Below are 23,423 nucleotides of genomic sequence, written 5' to 3'. Positions count from 1 at the left end.
TTCTGGAAAATAAGATCTGATCAGAAATGATCTGTTCATGCTTTCACAAAAGCTCAAATAAATATTTTTTTGTATGTAGAAGTGATCTGATCTTTGCAAAGTATACAAAACCTGAATTTGTGCAGTGAATACAAAAATAAATCAACTTACATACACAGTCAAATCTATCTGCTATGTGCCCCAAGTCAGTAAAATAAATTCCTCTTGAGCAAGTTATAATACACTCAAAGTGTAACTATTTGTGCGTCTCAAGGCAAGAGGAAACGGACGTTATGTCTCAGGGTCAAAGTTCAGATAATAAACACCTTTTCAAGCGTGTTCTTGTTGCAGTCTTTCAGCAAGGATTTGTTTTCTGATTGTAATGATCTATTTCGGGCAAAATATTCACAGGCTGCAGAACAGGAACTTTGGAAGACATCTGTCTAAATATGCCTCAGTGCAAAAAGTGCAGGAGTGCAGTTGATGTAGACATGCAAATCTGCTTATTCTACCCAATACAAGCATCAATCAAGTTGCCAATTCCACTGGGGTAATGGAGAGATTGTAGAAATGTAAAAAAGATAATAAAACAAATATTATAATGATAAAGTACTAGTTGCTTCTTGACGTAAAAAATCCAAGACATTGTACTGCACTTCATCTGCAAATGAAAGGAAAACATGTATCTTCCACCTATGTTTTTCTTCCCATGCCTTGATTTATTCATCTTCTGTTTCCACCTGCTCATTCTCAGCCTCTTCAGTGACATCTAACTCTGTCCTGGAGGTGACTTCATTCATCGGGGAAGAGTTGTCCTCCACAACCATTTCTGCGTCTGGGGTTTTCTTCTGTAAACAGACAGGGAGAGTTATAAATACTACAGAAAAGATATGAAACATGAGGATTTTAAAAGTCTAAAAGCATGTTATAGTAACACTCTTGATTAGAGAGCACTATTCACGATCAACTAGTTGCTTATTAACATGAATATTACTAGCATATTAATGCCATATTCTGCATGATCATATACCCTACCCAATACCTAAACACATACAGCTATGGTCAACATTTTACATACACTTTGCAGAATCTGCAAAATGTTAATTATTTTACCAAAATATGAGGGATCATACAAAATGCATGTTACTTTTTATTTAGTACTGACCTGAATAAGATATTTCACATAAAAGATGTTTACATGTAGTCCACAAGAGAAAATTATAGCGGAATTTATAAAAATGATCCTGTCCAACTGCTTACATATGCTTGACTCTTAATACTGTATTATTACCCGGATTATCCACAGCGGTTTATTTATTTTATTTATTTTTTTGTGATAGTTGTTCATGAATCCTGAATAGTTAAACTATTCTTCAGTAAAATCCTTCAGCTCCCACAAAGTTTTCCAGCATCTTTTGCATATTTGAACCCTTTCCAACAATGACTGTATAATTTTGAGATCCATCTTTTCACACTGATGACAATTAAGGGACTTACATGCAACTATTACAAAAAGTTCAAACACTCACTGATTCTCCAGAAGGAAGGAAACACAATGAATTAAGAGCCTGAATTTGAACTTGAAAATCAGGGTAAAATGTAACTTATTTTGTGTTTTGGGAAACATGTAAGTATCTTCTGTAACTTCTGAAAGGCAGTACTAAATGAAAAAAAGAAGCTTTTTTTTTCCTGGAAATAAGAAAAATGTACATATCTTGGTTTTATTTATGTATTTTTTTTTCAAAGGTTTTCACCCCCGGCTTCTTAATGCATTGTTGTACCTTCTGGAGCATCAGTGACTGTTTGAACCTTGTGTATAATACCTATATAAATATTGGTCACAAAATTATATAGTCATTGTTGGAAAGGGTTCAAATATGCAAAAGATGCTGGAAAACCATAGAATTTGTGAGACCTGAAATCTTTTTTCTGACAAACAGCAGGCAGTTTAAAAGGGTCATATGATGCAATTAAAATTTTTCTTTTCTCTTTGAAGTGTTACAAGCTCTTGGTGCATAAAGACGATCTTTAAAGTTGCAAAGACTGAAGTCTAAAACCCAAAGCCATATTCTTTATAAAAGTTAAGACTTGTCCTCACCATCCTAAAATGCCTCGTTTAAATACATACCTAAATTTATATGTCACCATGTGGGAAGATTTGCGTAACACCGCCCAAATGTCCATGTAAAGAAAGAAGGCATAACTTTTATTCTTGCTGTTGCTGCCAGTGCCAAGTCATGGAGACATGGTGTGCAGTAATTACACATTTAAATTATCTTTTCATTTTTTTTTTATTTGCATCTAAATGCCCCTTCTAAAGCAGCTTCTGTGTTTCCTCTGCATTGCAAAGATTAATTTGTCAATACTGATTTTGGACTGGTAAAAGTCCAGGGGCCCGTTCTTCGTACGTCGCTAACTCAGTTAGCTGGATTTGATTGTTGACGATTTGGCGTGATCTTGGATCGTTTGGTTCTTCGAAGCTCATCCCGGAGCTGCTGTCATAGCAACAGGTCCGTAAGCTTAAACCTGCTCGGGAGCAGGCTTATTTCATGTAAACAGGATTAGATCGCTTCTTTTCAACCAGAAATGATACTCAAAATATGTCTGCTACCACCGCTACTTTATTAAAAGTGTATCGTACTGATCCAGGGACAATAATTTAAAATAATAATCATTAAACAAATTATTTAAAAATAATATAAAAATGCTGTGTAGTCCATAACAGCATTCTATAGACAGCCAGTTTTACTCACTGAAATATTTATTTGTCATAAAAGTATTACTTCATAATTAATTACTTCCACACAGGGGCGTAGTTTATGGGGGGGGTGGGGGGAGGTAACCCCCCCAATATTCAAATCCATCAGTTACAACCCCCCCAATATTTCAACATGAAAATCACAGTAGATCAAATGAAAAATATAATATGAAAAAATAGAATTCATTTATTTTGTAAAAATAATTTTGTTCCTAATCAAATATGAGTATGTCATAATAAATCAGACAAAAAATGCTCCCCCTCTATTGAACCGATTGGTAACGCCCAACCAATGAGTCGCACTTTCACCAAAACAAGCGAGTGGTGATTGAATGGGAGAGCACACGGTTAATGTTAACGCCAATTTAACATTATAACAGACTATATTTAACTTCTGGTCAGAGAGGGATGCAAAAAAATAAAGCATGTACTGAGAATGAGGTATGAGAATATTGTGTAATAGTTAGTACACACCACATATATTTTAGCTAGCTAATCCATTGCAATGTATTTAGCTATAACTATCAGTATAACAAGTTACCAAAGCAGCTGTCTGTTTTGCTAGTATATTTTTCAATAGTGTCTGTAATTATCAACGACAAAAGTATTCACATCGGTTTTGTTTTCTTACTAAATTAATCTGACTTTTGAACGAATTGGATGAATTAACGATTTAAGTGGCTAACTCATTAAAACAGTGAAACACTGCCGCCTACTGGCGGTTTCAATACTTAATTTATTTCTTTTGATAATCTCTACTATGTTAGAATTTTATGAATGATGATTATACACAAATTTCATAACGTTATGAGGTTTATAATCTCTTAACATGTTTTTATAACAGATTCGAGGTAAATATAGCTGCAGGGTAGACAAGTCAGCAGAGGGAGAGGAGGATCAGGTGATCAGGTAAAGAAGATGCCATTGATTAATCAATAAAATAAAATAGGAAACAGTATAGAAAAACAGCAGCTTTGTAAAGTTAGGCTATACATTAATGCCTTTAATGTTTTAAAGATGTGTTTCCCTTTAGAAAAGAAAATTAAAATGCATTAAGGTGGAATGTAAAAATCTTAAAATAAATGTCTAAATGTTGTCTCTTTCATATTTGTATATGTTGAATTTGTAATCAGTTAAAACATGTTGCCAGATAGATAGATAGATAGATAGATAGATAGATAGATAGATAGATAGATAGATAGATAGATAGGAATAAATAAATTATCCAATAACAATACACATAAAAAAAAAAAAATTGAAAAAAATAACGGGCAGCATACAACGTTCAACCCCCCCAATGTTCAAACCAAATCTATGCCCTTGCTTCCACACATGCTATACAGATAATAGAGTCGTGCATTATTTTGAGTGATGACTGCTATTATAAGAGTGGCTTGATGGAGCGCAGGAGATGCAGATAACATGATATTGACCCTTAAGAAACTTTCATTAATGCTGTCATGTAACAAATATGTCCAAATATAAAATTAAATGAATAGATAATTTCTACACTGAAATAAAAATGTAAAGACTGCACAACTATTATAAATTGCGAATCTAAATAATTGGGAATCATGAAAAAAAAAATAAATAAATAAAAACATGTATCTATTATCTGTTTTAAGTATCTATTATAACATTTATGTAGTTTTGTTTGCTTGGCTGTTTCCTTATAAAAGTCCAGAAATTTGTCAAGTTTTTCGTCAGGTGTCGTTTTAAACTATATGACGTCATTACATTGCCGTCTTGCCACCAGCCAATCGCTGCACTGCTGATCATGGTTTCGAGTATCGATACATATCCCCTTTTAAGCCAACACATGAACGCGCAATTATCTCAGATAACTCAATCCAGCGATACTAATCATACACAACAGGTGTGTTCGAAGAACCCAATTAGCCGGATCATGATTAGCACAATGATATCATCTTGGATGTGTCATTTGATCTCGGATGTAATAAGCGACGTATGAAGAACGGGCCCCAGATGACTTATTATTCTAATTGACAATGGTCAAAAGGTTAAAATCTATTTAAAATTATTGGAAAATATTAATTTCTATCACTGCTGTGAACTGATCACCACACAGAATATGAAGAAAATAAACTTAATTCAGCCGTCCACAGTAGTCCTCAAGATATCAGCACAATAACACACTCAGCAAAATATAATTAATTGTCGTTGTAGCTTTGTTGAGTAATAATTTAAATTAAAATAAGAAGTGCCCTTTTTTCCACTTGAGCCCCTGACCATCAAAATGTTTGTACATGTGCCTGCATCACGATATGGTAAGGGGCGTAACATTTCCGTCACACACTTGAATTTGGCTAGTCACAATGCACAGGATAGCTGGCCAATCAGCGTACTTCAAAACTCATTGCTTTTCAAAACAATGAGTTTTGTAAAAATCCATGCATTTCAGAAAGACAGGGCATAGAGGAGCATGAACAACTATCACAAACAGATAATTAAATAATGCTGTGGATCATTCAGGTAACAACATTATTAAGAATCAAGCATATTTTTGAATTAGGTATTATTATTTTCTCATGTGGACTATATGTACAGGTGCATCTCAATAAATCAGAATGTCGTGGGAAAGTTAATTTATTTCACTAATTCAACTCAAATTGTGAAACTTGTTTATTAAATAAATTTAGTGCACACAGACTTTGGTTCTTTTAATAGTGATGATTTTGGCTCACATTTAACAAAAACCCACCAATTCACTATCTCAACAAATTAGAATACTTCAGAAGATCAATAAAAAAAGAAAAAAAAAGAAAAGAAATAAAAACTTTTTTAGTGAATTGGCCTTCTGGAAAGTATGTTCATTTACTATACATGTACTAAATAGCTGGTACGGGCTCCTTTTACTTTTACATTTTCTTTAATTAGGTGGTATGGAAGCCCAGGTTTCTTTGACAGTGGCATTCAGCTCATCTGTATTTTTTGGTCTGTTCTTGGTTCAGGTTCAGGTCTGGTGAGTTTGCTGGCCAGTCAAGCACACCAACACCATGGACATTTAACCAAATTTTGGTGCTTTTGGCAGTGTGAGAAGGTGCCAAAACCTGCTGGAAAATGAAATCAGCATCTTCAAAAAGCTGATCAGCAGAAGGAAGCATGAAGTGCTCCAAAATTTCTTGGTAAACGGGTGCAGTGACTTTGGTTTTCAAAAAACACAATGTACCAACACCAGCAGATGACATTGCACCCCAAATCATTACAGACTGTGGAAACTTAACACTGGACTTCAAGCAACTTGGGCAATGAGCTTCTCCACCCTTCCTCCAGACTCTAGGACCTTGGTTTCCAAAAGAAATACAAAACTTGCTCTCATCTGAAAAGAGGACTTTGGACCACTGGGCAACAGTCCAGTTCTTCTTCTCCTTAGCCCAGGATAAGATTCATCTGACGTTGTCTGTGGTTCAGCAAATTCCTTGACATGTCTGTGTGTGGTGGGTCTTGATGCCTTGACCCCAGCCTCAGTCCATTCCTGAAGTTCACTCAAATTCTTGAATCAATTTTGCATGACAATCCTCATAAGGCTGCGGTTCTCTCAGGTGGTTGTGCATCTTTTTCTTCCATACTTTTCCTTCCACCCAACTTTCTGTTAACATGCTTGGATACAGCACTCTGTGAACAGCCAGATTCTTTGGCAATGAATGTTTGTGGCTTACCCACCTTGTGAAGGGTGTCAATGATTGTCTTATGCAGAACTGTCAGACCAGCAGTCTTCCCCATGATTGTGTAACATAGTGAACCAAACTGAGAGACCTTTTATAAGGCTCAGGAAACCTTTGTTGGTGTTTTGAGTTGATTAGTTGATTGACATTTCAGCATATTCTAATTTGTTGAGATAGTGAATTGGTGAGTTTTTGTTAAATGTGAGCCGAAATCATCACAATTAAAAGAACCAAAAACTTAAACTACTTCAGTTTATTGCAATGAATTTATTTAATACACAAGTTTCACAATTTGAGTTGAATTACTGAAATAAACTTTTCCACAACATTCTAATTTATTGAGATGCACCTGTAAATGTTTTGAAATATCTTATTCAGGTCAGTACTAAATAAAAAAATAACAATACCATTTTGTATGATCCTACAGTACCTGTAATTACTACAACTACCTTACTATGAATTAGCAGCAAATTAGGAGTTAATTTGATTGAAAACTCTTAGTTAAATGGGTCATATAATGCAATTTAAACGTCCTTTCTCTTTGGAGTGCTACAAGCTCTTGGTGCATAAAGAAGATCTGTATAGTTGCAAAGATTTAAGTCTCAAATCCAAAGAGATATTCTTTATAAAAGTTAAGAGTCAACCACGCCCTCTTAAAATGGCTCGTTCTAACACACCCCCACGTCACACTTTCACGCAAAGAAAAAAGGCATAACTTTTATTCACTGTGTTGCTGTCAATGCCATGTTGTGGAGTCGCTGTATGTTTAGTTGTGAAAGCGAAACTACTTTGTTCGGCCTTCCAAAAGAGGACACAACTAGAAATAAGTGGTTAAGTTGTATTTACAACACTGTTCTAGAACAGTTCAACACAAATATTCAGATGTGTGCAACACATTTTATGGAGGATACGTCCGGCACTTCTGACTCACAGTCTGTAAGTAATTTTTTTTTATGTAAAGGATTTGCCACTGATGATTCAAACGTGAGTTTTAAGCAGTGTAGAGTAGCGCTTGTTGTTTGTCGGATCACAAAAACATAAATGGTTTTATGCTTACGCAGCGCGATACACAACGCAACGCACAAAAAGACAGTATAAATCATTATAATCAGTAATTATTTCCCCACTTGATGCAACAAATGCCTTGTTAATAATGGGCTTCATTGTTTTTGTCTTGTACACAGCAACACAGTATGGTGAGGTCACACGCTTGAGGTATTTGGCCAATCATAACGCACTGGATAGCTTGCTAATTAGAACACACCTCGCTTTTCAGAACGATGAGCTTTGTAAAAATCTATGCATTTCAGGAAGGCGGGGCAAAGAGGAGCAACAGTAATGTACATTATGTGGAAAATAATTAATTTTTTATCTGAAATGTGTAAGGTGTCCGGTGCCATCTGCTTCCAGATATTTTATCTGTACGGTCCATTATGCTGTTTGTTGTTGCAAACTGATTTGTTATCATATTACTTTAATTTAATCATAAACACATAAACAGCTAACAGCATTATGTTTTCTGCACTTATCTGTATATCTATAGAGCCTAATAATCGATTTATTCACATTGCAAAGTAAGGTAGATAGGACACAAGATGTAATATTTCTGCAGAAACACTGACTTTTGCGGTCTGCACTGCAAAAAATGCTTTTCTAGCTTAGACTTTTTGTCTTGTTTTCAGTCAAAAAATTCTTAAACCAAGAAGGATTTTCTAGACAAGTAAAATTATTGTCTTGTTTTCAAAAAAGTCGAATCTAAGTGAGTTTTTGCTTGAAACAAGCAAAATAATCTGCCAATGGGGTAAGCAAAATAATCTTGTTTTCTGTTTGAAATAAGATTATTTTGCTTGAGATTTTTAGATGTTTTGGCTGGAAACAAGACAAAAATCTAAGATAGAAAACCATTTTTTGCAGTGTGATTGCTTCTTACCTGTTTTCGGTATACGTAACAGGCACCCACTGCAACCATGGTGGACTCTCCCATGAATCCTGCTAATAAAGACCCCACTCCCAATGTGGCACCATGCACTCTGCACAAAGACAAACCCAAAAAAGCCTTTAAATAACAATTTTTCTGAACTTATTGTAAAAGTTGCTAAATCAGTCTGCATTAACAGAGGAGCACAATCCTATTTAATTCACAAAGTTCAGACAGGAATTTGAAATGGTTTATTTTTAGACTCGCTAAAAATTCAGAGGCAACATGAGAGCTAATTACTTCACAAATCACATAGTGAGCAGAGAAGCACATTAAGAAGATATTTCAATGAGATGCATTTAGCATATTTGTATATTCCTTCTGTATACTAACCCCATGTAAGGCAGCACCAGAAGGCTGGTGATGAGCACAGCAATGCGCAGAACTGAACTAGGTGCCAGCACACAAGTTCTCTTTAACGTCATTAACCATCCTGTCAGATGAGCTCGAACCGTAACTGATAGAAAAACACAGACAGAAGTTCACATAGATAAAATGCACTGTAAATCATGTAAAGTCATATGCAGTACAAAGTCAAATAAAAGGTTAAAGAAAAGACTTTAAGGTACCAGGCACAGGGAAGAAGGAAAAGACTCGCAGAGGAATGATGCAGAGCTGTGCGAAGGCCAAATCCACCCCAATGACATCTACCAGAATGCGTTCAGAAACATGAGGTGTCCAGAATACAATGAAACACATCTGTAAAGCACAGACACAGGTATGAGCACAAATTACTTAATTTTTCAATTTTGGGACAAAAATCTTCCCCAAATATGCAAGTACACACTGCCACTGAAAAGTTTTTCGTTGTTGATTATACAGAGATTTAAAAACAAAAATGTTAATTTTAAAAATAAATGTAAAAATTAAAATAAAAATAAAAATAAAAAATTTCATGGCAAAGCTGAATTAATCCAGCTTCCAATACTCCAGTTTTAAGTTATGTGATGCTTCAGAAATTATTTTAATATGCTGATAATGCTGATGTGGGGAATTCATGGCCTAGCGGTTAGAGAGTTTGACTCTAATAATAAGGTTGTGGGTTTGTGTCTTAGGCTGGCAATACCACGACTGAACCCCCAACTGCTCCCTAGCCAAATGGCTGTCCACTGCTCCATGTGTGTGTTCACTGCTGTGTGTGTGCACTGTGGATGGGTTAAATGCAGAGCATGAATTCTGAGTATGGGTCACCATACTTGGCTGTATGTCACTTCACCTGATATGGTCCCTAAGTGTCAATACTGTAATTTCTTATCCATTTCCATTTTGCATCCAAAAAACACATTAACCTCCAACTCTGGAACAATAATGTATACTTAATGTTAACAAAGTGAACCTTATTGTAGTGCCACTACTGAAAGAATCACTATGTCTTAGTCAAGTCAAGTCAAGTCACCTTTATTTATTTTTAAACAAAATACATTGCGTCAAAGCAACTGAACAACATTCATTAGGAAAACAGTGTGTTAATAATGCAAAATGATAGTTAAAGGCAGTTCATCATTGAATTCAGTGATGTCATCTCTGTTCAGTTAAATAGTGTCTGTGCATTTATTTGCAATCTTAGTGTACATTTTGTTTAATTCATTCATTACTCTTAGGGCCCTATCATACACCCTGTACAATGTGGCGCAAGGCACCGCACAAGTGTAATTTTGCTAGTTTTAGCCCGACACATTTCTCATTTTCCCGTCCTGCACTCCGTTGTTTAAATAGCAAATGCATTTGTTCCCATGGGTGTGCGGATTTAAAAAAAAGAGATGTGTTTATGCACATTATTGGCGCGTTGTTATTTTGAGGAACTAAAAATAGGCTGTACCGTAGACCAACTCAAATCTGGACTTAAGTCTGGTGCAATATTTTTTCTTTGTTATTTAAAAAACCCGTTAGTAATATGCACCTATATGGCAGGTGCATAACGCACGTACACTTTGCTTATTACACACACAGGAAAGCGCAGCAGCTCACAAAATCTTTTACAAATAAAAAATTACATTCCGCCATGTAAATAGCAAACCTGCTATGGCACAAGCACAACTGGCTTTTAAAGGGAATGGGAGATGAGACTCTGATTGGTTTATTGCACGTTACGCCCAAATAACACCCATTACTCATTAAGAAAATAGGGACAACCCGTTTAGATAATGCATCTGGGTGCACCAACCATTTTCCCATCGTTCAACTAGCAAAAGTGGTTTCCGACACTCCCTGAGTGCACCTGTGCCATGCGCTTTAGACCATGTGCTTAGATCGTTAAAATAGGGCCCTTTATCTTAGATGCTTGACGCCCTGCCTACGGGCATTCCTCTATTCTGACACAATAGAGCCTGACAAAGGCCTGGCATGCCTGTTTACAGTGAAAGATCCTCCACATCTGACCAAGTTAAAGGCAATGGGCTTAAGTCAAATAATGTGCGCTTGACTTTGACTTTCAGTGATCACTCATAACACAGTTCTAGTCACGAACACTTTTACACTGGAATTCAAATGAACAGACACTGACAATGGATGTGTGGGTGGATGTTTTTGCACGGTCAATAAAAACAAACTACCAACATTATGAGTTTGCGGTTTTAATTTCTTGCTTCCTTCCTTCCTTCCTTCCTTTACTTCCTTCCTTCCTTCCTTTATTTCTTCCTTGCTTCCTTCCTTCCTTTCTTCAACACAACTACCGGTTTATCCAAAGTGCTGTACAATACAACTAAAATAAAACATAAGAAACCAAAAAACACAATATAACAATACAAGTGACATGGCTAGATAAAAGCTATTGACAAAAGATGTTTTTGAAGCAGGTACTTAAATACTGGTGAAGAGGGTGCAGCTCTAATAGAAGCTAGTAATTTGTTCCATAGACTAGGACCAGCAACAGCAAAGGCTCGATCACCTCTGCAATGAACCTCGATCTAGGAACAGAGAGGAGACCAAGATTACTGGATCTTAGGGACCCGTTTGGTTTTAAAATAGAGATTGCCTTAAAGAAATATGATGGGGCTTGATTATGCAGAGACTTAAAAACAAAAGTTTAAATTTCAATATCAATTTGAAGATAATCTAGGAATTCTTGTAGACCTGTGCAATTGAAGCAGCGTCATTTTTGTATTTTCCTACAACTTCCACAAAACAAAACAAAAAAAAAATTAATAAATAAAAACTTCATGCAATTACTTTTGATCGTTATGTGGATTCTCTATCTGTTGTTTTCTCCACTGCCATTGTAAAACAAAAAACAGGAAATGCGCCATATATCTTCAGGCTGTTTTGAGACATCTCCACTGGCACAGATGTTACATCTCCATTTAGAAAAGTGGGTGTGCAAGATCTACCCACATGTTTTTCTTCATTTAAATTTTATTAAATCCTCTAATCCGTAATTACAAAACACACACCTACAAGTCATGTCATGGAAATCAAAAACAAACAGCAAAAACTGTAACCAATTAAAGCAAGCTCTATAGTTTGTTTTCTGATAATTGTTTTGACTGTTTACAACATGGATACTTTTTTTCTGTGATAAAGTAAAACCTTCACCATATGTCTAACTTCTGCTTTCCAACAACCCTTGCGGTGTTTTGAGACACAAACCAGCTGGAACTGCATTATAAAAATTGTGACTCACTTTAACCTGTTGTTCTTGTTGTTTTTAGTTTTTTTTCATCTGCAGGCCTTGAGGTCAGAGCAGGACAAGTAAATAGAAAGAAATGGGTTTATGACCAACGTGGGAATGGAAAACAGTGTTTACTGATTGTATGGCATGTGAAAAATGCATACCGTTTTCATGTGCAGAAAAAAAGATCTGTTTTATGTTGGAACTTGAGCAGCTGATCTAAACAGACTCAGCCTTGACATACCAAATGAAACTAAAAACATTATGAAAATATCATCTGGGTACATGCATGTAAATCAGGCTAATCTTTTTCATTTTTATTTTATTTTATTTTTTTTTTTACAGTAGATGACCTTAGATTTAAGCAGTGAAAACTATTCCATGATACTGCACACTTCAGTAATTATATATGCAGAATTTCTGACACTTTACACTTTTTGAAACTCTTTGAAATCATTTATAATGCTCACCTTGCATATAGATTAATAAACCTTACCGTTAAGGAGAGGAGAAAACAGCAAAGGGTGAACCTCTTGATATGTGATTTGGTGACTGTCAGACCACTGGCTAACTTATTAGTAGGGTTATTCTGTTAAAACAAAAGAAGTACAAATACTATTATTTATTTATCCTCCAAATGATACAGGTTAAAATAAAAAAGCTAAGCCATTACGCTTCTGTGGAAAAACTTTTTTTGAAAAGACAATCCATACATAAAACATGCTCATTTGCACCATCCATCTAAAACAAGAAAGATGTTTTCACACCCACTATACAACTATGTGCATCAAGAATAAAGCATGTTGTTTTCTTTCTTGTCTACAAGATGAACACTGAGTGCTAGTGCAGGAAAAACATAATTTAGAAGTTACAAAACAAGTTTTCCCCAACCTAAATCTTTCACTCAATCTCACCAACACAACCATAAAATAACGCCTCTTATACCACACAGAATTCTGATACTGGTCGGGTCTCTAATCAAAAAGAGGCAAAACCTAAACATGTTGAATCATGCACATGTTAATCTGACTCTTGTAGGTCTTTGAATGGTACATAATTACAGGTCTACAGGACGAGACATTTGATTGTGAAAACTAGTCATTGGGTGTTGACTAAAAAACATTCCAAAGCCTTAGGACAAACCAAGCAAATGAAAGTTACTGAGGTCTTACATAATTCTCTCACCAAATAACAAAAGATAATAATATACAGTAAAAAGTTGGACAGGAACTACATTTTTATATTAGTTTGTCAGTGTTGATAGCCTTGTGGGCAGCGTGCTGACATATAGCGTTGTTGCGCTGTGAGTGTCCTGAGTTCGATTCCCAGCAAGAGGACCTTTCCTGACCCTGCCCCCAATTCGCTTCATGTCAACTCTAAACTATCCTATCACAATAAAAAAAAAAATGTTATTATTTTTTTTGCCTGTAAAAAAACATTGTGACATTCACAGTCAAAACCATCACCTACCTTATCGAATGCTGGATAGATGGCACGTAGTTCTGTTAACCAGCCATAGGGCATGTGACCAACCGGATATGTTGCTGTGAGTACTGCTACTGCCTAGCAAACACACACAATTCAGTTAGAACATGCTGGTGTGTGTTACTGTATACTCTAATACATTGTAGAACCCAACAGTACTCACTTCAGTTGATGCAGCGCTGCTATTGAGGTCCCGAGAGACAAACAGATTGACAATGGGCCTGCTGATGCGCTGAGTGGCCAAAATAAGGGCAAGTGGCCACCAGAAACTTAGCATCTTCCTTACAGTGGTGTCGCCCTGGAAGTGTACAAAAGTCCTTTGAGTATAGGATGCCACATTATGAATATTCTGTGAAGCTCTTGTTGATAATCATACCCCCTGTTCGATGCTGCTTGACTCCGGAATATTGTCATGGACGTTACAGTAGTAGCCCAGTCCTACGATAGTGAACCGCACCAGAGCTCCCATGTACAGAGAGAGAATTGGAATGAGAAGAGGCTCTAAACATTCCAGGTTACTCTGGAGAAGAATCGCCACAAATATAATCTGCAGGCATACAGAAGAGTCAAGAATCAATTAAATATTGGGCAGGTTTAAGTACATGTTTAAACACATGACAAAACTGCCAAAATATTTATGCATTCAATAGTTAAAAGAAAAGAGATACACTGTTGCTGCTACATGCTATGCAAATCTGCAATGCAAAATGAGTGCTCAAAATAGCCCTTAGGTAGCACATCTAAAACAAAACAGGAATTTGCATATACATGATGTGCAAAAAATTGTATAGATGTTAAACTATTTAATATTAGTTTAATTAGATCATGTAAATTAAATAATATTTTAAATACAAAAATGTATTAATAAAAAAATGTCAATGTCATGTGTTTTACAGCCTTGGTGTGCTTATTGAGATGATGTATGTCTATTTTTAATTTTATAATAACTTATTTTTTAAGAATTTATGATGTATTTTCATTTTTACTTATACTTCCATTCAGAAGTTCAGACAGTGCTTTTTGGCTTAAAAATTAATACTTTTATTTAGCAAGATTACATTAAATTTTGAATCAAAAAATCTGAAATGACAAAAGACATTCCTATTCTCACAAAAGAATTATATTTTAAATAAATGCTGTTCTTTAGAATATTCTATTCATCAAATAATCCTGAAAAATTTATCAGTTTACACACACACAAAAAAATGTAAGCAGCACAAACTTTTTTCAAAATATTATTTTTTTTAAATAAGAATCATAAATAAATTAACGGATGCTAAAACTTTTGCTTTGCCATCACAGGAATAAATTACATTTTCAAATATATTCAAATAGAAAATAAAAAAGCAATATTTTACACAGTATTAGAGTTTTTACGAGATCTAATAATTTCAAAATTGAGGCCTGTTGCATGAAGCCAGTTTAATTTTTTACCCAGATAATTTCGTGTTTAGTTTGAGCAAACTCAGAGTTTTCAGGCTCAAGAAGGTGGGTTGGTCTTGAGCAGGTTTCATCGCTTCGGTAACTTACACTGCAGCATAACCTGCTCCAGAGCAGGTTTTATTCTGGGCAAACCCAAAGTGGACCAATCAGCTGTGACCAAAGTGACATATCTGATGTATTATACACTCCCTGTATCTTTTGCTCCACATTAAAGCAGTTTACAGTGAAGAAACTTCAGAGACAAAACCGCCCATCTTTTGTTTATTTGTTTCTTTAATTATTGTATTTATATTTCATGAATAATAATTATTTATATTAACTTATAATTAACTATATACATATAAATAGTTTGAATAAATAAAAGCTTTTAAAATGACTAAGCCTAAACTTATGTTATTTCTTCTGAGCACTTTGTGAAACTATACAAATTATTAAATTCAGTTGATTCATTTGTATACTCCAATAATGTCATTGCTGCAGGAGCAGTGTTTATTTCTGCATTGTAAATGCAATTTAATTTATTATATTTTTTATAACAACATCTCTTAATCTTCAGCAGAAAAGTGAGCTCATAAACTCTGGATCAAATACGGAGATGACAAAGAATATTTATATCAAATGCTGTGAGCCTGCTGAACCTGATCTAATCCAGGCTGGATTTGTTTGGTTTTGTCAAATCTAAACCTACTCTGAAACATGCATGCAACATGCATTTTTTTGCAAATGCAACACTTTTTTTATAATTGTGGCACAAGGGGAGATGACAGGAAGTTGGCATACAACAGTTTATAGAGGGTTACCTGTACAACAACATCAGAGATAGAGGCAGATCCCACTAGCAGGCTGTACTTGTGCTTGAGGAGGATGCCAGCATGAATCCACGCCTTTGGAAGGAAATTAAATCAGTACAAATGAAAAAAATATGTACCATTCTACTTTGACTATTTCTGCAGTATGCATACTGTGCACAGTAGGTGAATTGTTTGTATGCATGGAATACCACATGGCAACTATAATTGCCAACAGCACTGCAATATACAAAATATAGTGATCAAAAGTCTAAATACCACAATGCAATGCACTCAATGTGATCCTTCATTTGAATTTGTAATAACAAAAGTAATAGCCTATTAACTGCAATTTTTACACATCTTGTTTGACTCTTGCTTTTACATAGCCCATACTCCTTAAAGTATGTAAAGTAAAATTGTACATAAGCAAAGTATGCAACAAAAACGTTTCCAATATTCTAATATTGTATATTCAATATCTTGAATCTCCTGTTAAAAAGTTATATTATGAGGTCCATACTCACCATTGCATCTAATAATGGAAATACTGCGAGGTACAGGAATGCCTTTCTTGTTTTGCTTCCTACTGATTCATCAACATGGTGGAGCTTATTTATGATGTAGTAGCCCAGATCTGTATAAGCTGAAGAAATGTGACAGTTTTTAATAAAGGATTTCCATTGAAGAACTCAGTGGAAATTAGAAATTGTATTCAGAAGACTGACACACCTATTAGGATGTGGAGGATGGTGGCAACGACCCCAGCCACAACTATACAGAGGACTGCCTTGGATCTCTCCTTCTTACTGTTGACAAACACGAGTCCCACATTTTTGAAGTCGCTCATGGGTCCAGTAAAGAACTTCATAAGCGAGTATGCCAGACCATAGCTGGCCAACATCTCAACCCTGTCCTCTTTCACGGAAGCTATGCCCCTGTTTAGAGCCTGAAGCAGACATAAGAAAAGAAAGGGCATGTTTCATTGCTGTCCTTAAATTTTTTTTAAGGAAACACCTAATGATCACAGTATAACACCAGACAACTAAAAAGGGATAGGAAGCAAAAGTAATTGTGAATCAGTTTTATCTTCTTTCGTGCAAATGAAACTGACGACAGACGCAAAACAGAAAGACAACAAAAAAGAAATGGTTTTGCAGGTGGTGGCCATAGACAATTGCTGACTTACGTTACCTTATTGTTGTCTTTCTGAGGTAAATGACGTTACGTGACTATTCACGTCACAGGCTGTTTTACTGACAGTATAAATGTTTGGAAATAATACTTCTTGTTCAATGTCCATTTATTATTAGTAGCAGAATATCAGCAACCCAATAATCACAATAGGTTTTGTACTTTTAAAATTACTTTTAATAAAGCACAAAGTCTCAGCCTTTAAATTCAATTTTATCACAAAATACAAAACAAATAATGCATTTTTTACACTCTTTAAAGGGGTCATATGATGCAATTTAAATTTCCTTTAAATTCTCTTTGGAGTGTTACAAGCTCTTGGTGCATAAAGTAGATCTGTACATTTGCAAAGACTAAAGACTCAAATCCAAAGACATATTCTTTATAAAAGAATAAAACCACTCCTACCAAAACAATTGCACATTCTAATATGCCCTACATGTCTATTTCACTGTGTGGAAAGGTTTGCATTACATAACCCAAATGTTCACGCAAAGAAGGGCCAAACATTTATTCTTGCTCTTGCTACTGGCGCATGTCGTGAAGACGCGGTGCGTTTCTTTGTAAAAGCAAAACTATAATCAATGGTTAAGTTGTATTTAAAACACTGTGGCGGAACTTTTCAACCCAAATATTCAGATGTGTGCAGCGAAATTTACAGCGGACAAGGACTGTTTCCTGTGAGAGTAGCCTACAATGCCGGTGTCTGTTTCTATAGCGGGGCAGTTCCAGCTTTGCAAGAACAGTCTGGCACTTCTGACTCACAGTCTGTAAGTACATTTTCATATTTAAAGGATTTGCCACTGATGATTCAAACATGAGTTTTCAGCAGTGTAGAGTAGCACTTGTTTTTTTTCTTTTTTTTCTATAGGGTCCTTTTTTAAACAATAATAGGGGCATACAAATTGTTCTTAATTTTTCTGGTAATCAGACGAAAGCATAAAAAAATTTAATTTATCCTAATCAAATGAAAAACCCTTTTATTTTTTGGCAAACAAAGGGCTGCACAACAGAGGTTTACTGTTAAAATTAAAAAGAAAACAAATGTGATCTTTCCTTTAAAAATAAAGATTTATTAATATTTACTCATTCCCCAGACCCGAATCCACTTGAGAACCTCTGGCATATTGTGTATTAGAACATCCAAATCTGCTAATTAGCACCACAGATTGTCCAGGAGCTTAGTGATGCCCTGATCCATTTCTGGCAGGAGTTCCCGCTGTAAACAATCCATGTCATCAGGAGCATGCCCAGACATTCTCAGAAGTGCCTACAGACACATGGGGACCATAAACACTACTGACTTACATTACGAGTTATGATGAAAAAGATGCAAACTGGATCAGCCTGTAATTTTTTTACTTTACCACATAATTTATTTTTCAACAAATTAGACAATGTATATAAGTAAGACAAACTTTGTTTACCAAGATCCAATGTGTGACTTAAATGGTTCCTAAATTATTCAGAGCACTGTATAAAAACGTATATTACGGCTGCATGATGATAAATATCATAATTGTTGATTATTCATTTGGAATTGTAGTTTCGATTATTAATCATGATTATCACAATTTACATTGAATGATGTTTACACCATTGTTTGATGCAACTGTATGCTATATTAATTTATGAAAATAAACAAGCTGAAAACACTCATTAGTACAAAAAGTACAAATATGAATGGTATTATAATTTTGTACTAAAACCCTTAAGATAACATATAGAAATAAAAATATATATACAGTACAGACCAAAAGTTTGGAAACATTACTATTTTTAATGGTTTTGAAAGAAGTTTCTTCTGCTCATCAGGCCTGCATTTATTTGATCAAAAATACAGAAAAAACAGTAATATTGTGAAATATTATTACAACTTAAAATAATAGTTTTCTATTTGAATATACTTAAAAAAAAAATATTCCTGTGATGAAAAGCTGAATTTTCAGCATCATTACTCCAGCCTTCAGTGTCACATGTAACATCCAGTCTATCACATGATCATTTAGAGATTATTCTAATATTCTGATTTATTATGAGTGCTGGAAACAGTTCTGCTGTCTAATATATTTGATGAATAACAGGTTAAATAGAACTGCATTTATTCAAAATAAAATAAAAAATTCTAATAATATATATTCTAATAATATATTTTCTTTACTATCACTTTTTATCAATTTAACACATCATTGCTGAATAAAAGTATTGATTTTATTTAAAAAAAAAAAAAATTACTGACCCCAAATTACTGACCAGTAGTGTATATTGTTATTACAAAATATTTATATTTTAAAAACATAGCTTTTTTTTTTTTTACTTTTTATTCATCAAAGTATCCTAAAAAAGTATCACATGTTCTGAAAAAATATTAAGCAGCAGAACTGTTTCCAACTTTGATAATGAATCATCATATTAGAATGATTTCTAAAGGATCATGTGATAATGATCCTAAAAATTCAGTTTTGCATCACAGAAATAAATGATAATTTAAAGTATAATAAATTTAATAACAAAACTGTATTTTTGATCAAATAAATGCAGGCTTGATGAGCAGAAGAAACTTCTTTTAAAAACATTACAAATAGTAATGTTTCCAAACTTTTGGTCTGTACTGTATACCTTAAGTGTGCAGAATAGCATAATTGGACTTTTGAACAATTAATTGCCGCTTTGTGCGATTACATATTATTATATAAGATTACATAAATGTGGCATAATATATAATAGTAATTGCATTTAGAAATTCTATTAATTGTGTAGCCCTAACTTGTATGGACTATACTGAAAACTATACTGAACTTTCTTTCCAGTGTGTGGCTGCCTATAGCCAAAGTCCATTTAAAGGAACACTCCACTATTTTTTCAAATAGGCTCATTTTCCAACTCCCCTAGAGTTAAACAGTTGAGTTTCACCGTTTTCGAATCCATTCAGCTGATCTCTGGGTCTGGTGGTAGCACTTTAGCTGTAGCATACCATAGATCATTGAATCGGATTAGACCGTTATCATCTCGCTCAAAAATGACCAATTAAAATTTCCCATTTAAAACGTGACTCTTATGTAGTTACATTGTGTACTAAGACCAACGGAAAATGAAAAGTTGCGATTTTCTAGGCCGATATGGCTAGGAACTATACTCTCATTCCGGCGTAATAATCAAGGAATTTTGCTGCCATACCATGGGTGCAGCAGGTGTAATGATATTACGCCGTGCCTGAAAATGGTCCAGCTAACTTCAAACGGTAGCCTATTTTTAGGTGCTGACTAATATCATTGCGGCTTTGTTTGATAGATCGGCCATATTGAGTGTTGCATTTTTCCCCATTCAAAACTAAACGAGTGACATGTCTTGGGTATTCTATAGTCTTTGTTTTATAGCAGAGCAAGAACAAGAGAAACAAAGAGACAATGAGTGCTGCTAGAAATACACTCACATGTCAGTTACATAAGTTCAAACACACACACACCGGTAACTTAGTAAGACTGTCACTTTCCTAACACTAATTTACATAAACCTAGACACATGTTAAACTTCAATGTGTACCACAGACTAAAAGAGCAAATATAAAACATTGCCTGAAACTAATGTATTTATCAAACCCAACTTGGCTGAGTTTTGTACCCAAATGAACTTGATGAACCATCCTTTGATTACTAACCATTCAGTGCATATCTGAGGTATGTCCTCCTGATAGCATAAAAACACTCTCTAATACGGAAAACCCGCAATCCGATTCCTTACAAATTTCAGAGATTATCTTCACAGTGAAACTTTCAATTAAATATGGCCCGCTGTGAATTCTTTTATGACGAGTGTAAAAGCATCTAGTTGTGGCATACATATTCAAACAACAAAGACATAACAGAGCTCCTAACATGCCTTTTCACATATTTCCCTGTTGGTTTAACCGTAGTGACAGTGTACAAGGACAGTTTGTGCCATTTATGGAACTGACAACAGGTTCAAAAAAAGATGTTATCGCATGGTTAACTGTGGTTTGAAAAGTATAAAGATTACACATAATGTATGTACTGTATGTACATCTATGCATGTACAATTTATGTGCATTGTGTTTTTGTTGCAATCTGTTTTTTTTTTGTTTTTTTTAATTAATGCATGAAAAAAAACTATTCTTAAAGATAAAAGTAGGTCTTGACCCCATATTTCACTTAGGAAATCTACTGTAACTGTTTTTTATTCTAAGCAGATGTGCTTGGAAGTTTCCTCTGACTCAGTAACTAGTTCACAACCCTTAATTTAGACTTATTAGACTAATTTAGAAAGAGTGTCAGTCTTGGCAGCATGTTATGCAAGTGGATTACTCATACACACAGAGATGAAATCCTCGAGAAATGACTTTAAACCCATTGCATTTTGGGAAATTCAATCAATAATTTAAAGCAATTGCTTATCCATGCAGTAGACACCAGAGATAGCCTGACAAAAGGCATCTAGACAGCAAGTTCTCCGAATTTGGCTGACACTTCAAGGCAATTTACACTGAGAGGAGGCCAGGGCCAGCTACACACCTTTAAAGAAGTGCATATTTCTCTAGTTAGGTTTCTTAAAGTGCCCCTATTATGGATTTTTGAAAATTTAATTTCGCACAGTGTGTAATACAGCTCTGAGTGAATTAAAACATCCTGCAAAGTTTTACATCTAAAAGTGCACTGTGTATAAAGTTATTGTCTCTCAAAAGAAAGAGTCGACTCTGAATCATTAAAACGAGTCGTTTTTCAAACAAATCCCAAGCTGTTTCATGTTAATAATGTTAACATGAAACATTAGCATGTTGTCCGCCCACTTGTTGGTCTTTTCACATTGGTCTGAATGAAAATGCAAATTCATTATTTGCCGCTAGGTGCCGCTTTTTGAGCAAAAAAAATAGCAGTTTCCGGGGTAACACTGTACACAAAGCAGTGCTGTGCTCACAAATCTTGCTTTATCAGGCATTACAGGCATGATGAAATGGCAATTAGAACAATTGGACCAATCACAGCAGATTAGCTTCACGCAAAGGAGGGTTTTGAAAAATGTATCATTGAGCTAATCGTTTGGAAGTCGTTGAGCAATTAAGGTAAATATAAATGCAAACTATAAGAAATATATTATTGATCCAGGAACATGATGTACTTGGTGAAAACACGGTCACCTAATGACACCTTATAATCTGAATCTGTAAAAACAATCAACTATTGAACATTTCCACTTATAGTGTCAGGCAGGAAAAATACCAATAGACGCCCAATGCATTCTGGGAATTAGCAATAGATTGTCACAATGTAACTTGCCGTTAAAATATTGTAATCTTTTCAGCTAAATTATTAAGGACAAATCAAATAAATAAATAAATAAAAAATAATACAAATGTAGAAGGTAACATACAAAAACACCAAACCACAAAACAAGTAACCAACACAGGTCAACTTTTAACATCTACCATTTCCTTGCTTTAGGGAACAGCGGATCAACGCTAGTAGGATGTGAACCTAAAATATTTACAGTAGCTCACCACTACACAACTCTAAGATTAATTTCTAATACTAACCCAACATCACTGGACTCAACCTGACATTCGCGCATCTAAACAAGCCCCAAGTGTATATTTACAAACACAAACATGTGTTCGCGCCGTGAGAAAGCGGTTGCATGTCAAAATCTAAGAGAGCACGGGTTCCAAGGCATCTTTTCTCACCTGTTCTCCGAAGTCGATGGCTATATTTGTAATGGCTAGCGGCAGCAGAAAGCGAATAAGAGGCCAGTACGCACTGCGTGATAGACAGTCCATAATGAAAAATGATGACAAAAATATTTAAGGCATTCGTCCTCGAAGAGTCGCTTTATGGCATGCGGCTTTCAGCTGCCTGAAGTGAAACTGGAAAAACGGGAGACATTGTCATTTTCAGCGCTTCCGATGAGGTCATCCAAACATTTATCATTCTATCATCATGTCATTTCTCCCACGAATTAAAATTCACTGCCACGAAGTGCTGATGCAGGAAACCGCTGAACATGAGCATTTTGGTGTCTAAAGGGTTGAAATTCTGTCGGCTGTTTACTTGCGCGTGTGTTATTTATACTCGTGCAGAACACACGTGGGGCGTCACAACACCAAGCACCTTCTCCAGCTGCTCGCGCCAGTCTGCTGGAGTGGTAGGCTACAAAGAATAAAGATCATCGATTTATTGTTTCTTAGGGAAGATTAGTTCGTCTTTGTCTTAGAAACATGCTATCGGAATAAGATGTCAACGGAAATGGTATAATAACCTACAGTGGAAAGTTATGTGTATATTATTTTTAATCTCTGCTGCCCTCTACTGGATGTTTTTGGAGAGACAGACCATATAAATATATATATGAATCAACCTGCCGTTAGGTTGATGATACGCTGGGCAACTTTGGGAAATGTTGCCGTCAACGGGCTACCAGGTGAGACAGATAGAAATGTGTTACCCAATCATTATGGATAAGTGCCCAAGCAACACTGCTCAAAAATGGACCCGGC

The 23,423-nt window shown here is 35.1% G+C and overlaps 1 protein-coding gene across 2 annotated transcripts; it reads right to left on the bottom strand.

Moving 5' to 3' along the window:
* Positions 1–93: 93 nt before the first annotated feature.
* ankha (ANKH inorganic pyrophosphate transport regulator a) lies at positions 94–23,143 on the bottom strand. Of its 2 annotated transcripts, none has more exons than XM_059524396.1 (12): positions 22,614–23,143; positions 16,457–16,673; positions 16,252–16,370; positions 15,737–15,820; positions 13,870–14,040; positions 13,657–13,791; positions 13,479–13,571; positions 12,505–12,597; positions 8,971–9,100; positions 8,735–8,858; positions 8,354–8,453; positions 94–827 (listed from the first exon to the last, which is right to left on the bottom strand). In XM_059524396.1, the coding sequence occupies exons 1-12, from the start codon at positions 22,704–22,706 to the stop codon at positions 699–701; spliced, it is 1,488 nt and encodes a 495-aa protein (XP_059380379.1). In that variant the 5' UTR covers positions 22,707–23,143; the 3' UTR covers positions 94–698. The 2 variants fall into 2 exon arrangements, with proteins under 2 accessions (XP_059380379.1, XP_059380380.1); XM_059524397.1 differs by having other exon boundaries at positions 13,870–14,013.
* Between the last annotated feature and the right edge of the window lie 280 nt (positions 23,144–23,423).

Source organism: Carassius carassius, chromosome 35 (assembly GCF_963082965.1).
Source record: "Carassius carassius chromosome 35, fCarCar2.1, whole genome shotgun sequence".
In the NCBI taxonomy this organism is placed as follows: domain Eukaryota; kingdom Metazoa; phylum Chordata; class Actinopteri; order Cypriniformes; family Cyprinidae; genus Carassius; species Carassius carassius.
The sequence above is the reverse complement of the archived record's forward strand: the minus strand, read 5'-3'. Positions and strand labels throughout refer to the sequence as shown.